The 4,068-nt window shown below is 41.4% G+C and overlaps 1 protein-coding gene across 1 annotated transcript in view; it reads right to left on the bottom strand.

Moving 5' to 3' along the window:
- Positions 1-3,604, bottom strand: part of ca4a (carbonic anhydrase IV a) — a 10,248-nt gene extending 6,644 nt beyond the window's left edge. Inside the window, exon 1 of the mRNA XM_030793067.1 lies at positions 3,544-3,604. Within this exon, the coding sequence (XP_030648927.1) occupies positions 3,544-3,604 (61 nt within the window). The remainder of the gene's footprint in view (positions 1-3,543) is intronic.
- Positions 3,605-4,068: the final 464 nt, after the last annotated feature.

Raw genomic sequence — 4,068 nt, 5'->3', positions numbered from 1 at the left:
AGAAATTCATTTGATTTTAAAACATATTTTGGATCATTACTGTAATTTCCATGTAGCTGTACTGTATGTACAGAATGTTAGCTGTTGTTTTGTTTTTTAGGCAGGTGTTCGACGTCGTACTAAAATCGTTCAGCGTGTAGTTTGATCGGGTGACCAAACCCGTCATTCTAATGTGAGAGGTTAAGTGACGCAATCAGAACACTGCCTTCCATCATTATGAACGCTCAGGTAAAGTGTGCAGAACTGGTTTTATTTTATCAGCAGTCTTCGGCTGGAGCTTGATAAATAGTAGGGGTATTGGAAAGGATCCTGTGGGGATCAAGGGAAGTCTGACAGCGTATCATCTACTCCAAACTGTCAAGCAGGCCTATCCCACGTGTACGTTTCATAAGCCTATTAGTGCTTCCAATGGATGGGCGAAGTTCCAAGATTTTGTTTTTTGTCACGCACTCTAACCTTTTAGTGCAGGTGATGTGACATAAATCAAACAGAGACATCTGCTTATTTGTGCATGGTCATGTCAATAAAACAATAATCAACTTGCATTTTATTAGCCATTGACGCTTGGCTATGTAACGCGCGCCCAGTCTCTAATGCAACTGAAGTTTTTGGTGCCCATATTGTTCAATTACACGACCCAGGCTAAACGGAGACCGCTTATTGTATGGTATCATGACAATACAATAACAATCAATTGGCATGATATTAGCCATTGAGCTGGGGTTCGTTCAATCACGCGCAATCTCTGTGGCAACGTGCGATCTAGTGATCTGCATTCACATACGTGTCTTTGATCTCTCGAGTGACTCGGAGTTACGCCGCGCCGAACAATGGGTTTCAGTACTGCGGAGCGTAATCTCAAAGACCCACTGACTACGCGACCAAGGAATAGGAAACTGTCGAAACGAAACAAAAGACAAAGGAAAGAAAACAAATACGATATTCGGCGCGTCAGACAGTCTCAGAAAATGGACTAACGGTATGCTATTGAAAACAAATGCTTTGGAATCTGCAGACTGTCGGTGTTCTCCGCAGTCTAAACCGCTTTACGCATATTTCAACACATTTCCTGTGGGCTCACTTCAGACGAGAGAGATTCCCCTGTTATAATTTCCATTCCAACTTAAATCCTTTGCATCTGTCATCTTTTTGAGATGTAGTTGCGGTTTAGGAAACAAAACTGTGCATGGTCACCCTTAAAATGAAAGAGCCGAACACACGCTTTCTTTGGTAAAAGTCGCTTTTTTTACTTGGTCTATGATAATCTGCGTGAACGCGCTTGCTAAACGAGAAACATCACTTGTTTCATTCAAATAAAGTTAAGCATACAGCAGGCTACGAGCACGAATCACACATGTATCGTTGTAATTATCCATCCTTATTATGTTCAGTCAACAAATATAACACTCATACAAAAACGACATTCTGAATGATCCTCACCATTTATCCCCACATTACATAAAGCAGCATAGGCGGCGTTCGGGTGTCGGGAGAGGGGGCGTTAACCCAACACCCTCCCCGTTGCAGCACCTCCAAAAATTGTCATAGTACCCCCGTAGCACCTCCATTTTTCAGACTCAGCGTGTCGTCGTGTCATAACAGGAGTGATAAAACACGGCGTTTTTCAATGTAAAGTTTGGTTTTTAAAAAAGTGTCCATGAAGTACAAGCGGACAGCGTGATATTTCTCTGCTGTCTATGCTTTGCTAATGCGCAGAAGTACTGTCTTGGACTGGTGACTGTTTTGAAATTAGACAAGCGTTGGTAGCAGAACTGTCTGCCGTTATATTCCCCTCCTTTCACTAAGTGCGCGCTAGTTGCGTTCGCTTCGAGTATAGCGACATTTCAAGGGCTCATAATGTACTTGGTAAAATTGTTGTGTCAAAAGTGTGTGTTCTCAGGACCTGTCAGCTATGTTTTGTCTGTGTATATGTTCATCAACTGACACTTAAGGTACTGGGTTTCGATTTACAGAAGCGTGAACCACAAGTTTATTTTGTAATAAACATTGCTGAGACCTCATATCAGCGCAAAACAGACGGAAGAGCACGCCGCTACTTGGGTCTTACTAGCGTTTTCGTTTGTCCTCTCTGCGGTCGCATATCCTGCAGAGCGCGAGTGACGTCGTTTGTGGGTCACAGTTTGAAATCGGAGAGAGGGTATCGGCTGTGTGCCACTGTTTGCCATTTCACACGTCGGAGAATTAAGAGTCACCCTCGGTCATATGACAATATAAATCGGCAGCATATGGATTTGTCCTTGAACAACCCTCAGCACCGCTGCAAACCCAAGGTAAAGGCTTGGCGCTCAGCTGCGCGCGTGCTGTCTTCTCATTGCTGCTAGAGCGAACGTAAACCTGTCCTACTGGCTTGCACTGAATTCGACTTCGAGAGAGAGAGAGAGAGAGAGAGAGGGGACGGGACGATGAATGACTGTTTCTAATTCGTCTCAATTCGCCTCTAAATTGGTGAAAATGTTGTCGGCTCTCACATGAGTAAAGACGAGGCAATGCAGGCTCTATGTCACTAAGGCACGCCATGGGCTGTTTAAATTCGTTCAGGTTCAAGATCCTTGACTTGCTAATCCTTTTCTGCAGTACGGTAACAGTCGGAGGATGTCTTTGCTCATAGATTCTCCACATACCTTTACAGGCAGGGAATTGGAGTGCGTGGGAATATTTGTGATGGGCCATCGCAGGTGTTCGCTTGCTTTACGCATGCCCAGTAATGTGTTCCAGACGATACCCGCAGATGAAAGTTAAAAAGGTTTGACTTTATCCGAATTGTTTCAGTTCCAAAAAATTTTAAAAGTAAGTATTTGTGTCACTCCGGATGACTTGTTCCGGAAACCATCTTGCTCAACTTACTTAAAACAAAAAAACAAAACAAAACAAAAAAACCCAACAGACGCTATTGGAACGCTGTAACCAAATATATCTCGTATACGTGTATGCGAAGAGTCTTACTGAGTAAGTGTATATTAGAATAGGGTTTGTACTAGTTAGCCATTTGTGAACGTTACCAGTTTACCGAGACGTACCCTTTTTTTTTATTAATATAAAACATTGTTTTCCGATGTTTTTTTGTTTTTTTCAAATTCCCTATTGAATTTCTTATGCGATAAGAACTTCTATTATATTACACCACTTTAATCTACGCAAAGTTTTATTATTATCATTATTAAGGCAAAAACTATCACTGGGCTCATTTAACAAACAGGTACGTTTCTATACAGCATTAACAGTTGTTTCATCGGAAACGATAAATTCACTGATGTTCCATAAAGACTTATGTTATACTGCAAAATGACAGCTAACTTTTTGCCCCTTAAATATACAGCTAATTAAATTCTCACGATAACATTCTGTGTCTGACGTTTGATTAATTAAAGGTATTAAACCGTTGATATTTTGTTAGAAATTCATTCGATGTACTGTATTTTGATTTAAGGATTTTCAGTAAGAATAAAAAAGATTCACAAGCAAATCTGCTAAATTGGTCATGGATTATTTCAGTCGTTATCGTTCGCAATTAGTGCGACTTACCTGCCCCGGTGCATATATTCAGAAGGGCGGCCAGGACAAATGACAAAACGAGACGCTGCATTTTTTTGGATGCTCTTCGTTTCCAGCAAACGTGGGTAATACAATGAGCTGGTGTTTTGGGGATGTGCTGGTTCTCTCTTTTGAGGGAACCCTTATCTATCAACCAGAGACTCCACAGGACCGATTCTGTAGCCCCTCCCCCTCGGGCATTTTCCTAATGAACGTCTTTACCGATAGCATCATTGCAAAATATATCGATCTACCTCCTCTTACGCCTTTTTTCCCCCTTAAATCAATCAAAAACAATTGTTTGCCCTGTAAGTAAAGAGGTGCAATTGAGATGGGTTCATAGCAAATAAGATACAAAAGGGAGGAATAGACATTGTATTGCTTCTCGGAAAGATTGCACCCTGTACAGATAATGATACTTGTCACATGCGCATTTGTGTGCAGCACCTATGATGTTCTATATAATGTGTGTTGTTTGCGAATTTTTGGAGAGAAAATATTCAGACAGTAACACTG

This window comes from Chanos chanos, chromosome 15 (genome assembly GCF_902362185.1).
Source record: "Chanos chanos chromosome 15, fChaCha1.1, whole genome shotgun sequence".
Taxonomy (NCBI): domain Eukaryota; kingdom Metazoa; phylum Chordata; class Actinopteri; order Gonorynchiformes; family Chanidae; genus Chanos; species Chanos chanos.
Note: the sequence above shows the minus strand (reverse complement) of the source record. Positions and strands in the feature narration are given on the sequence as shown.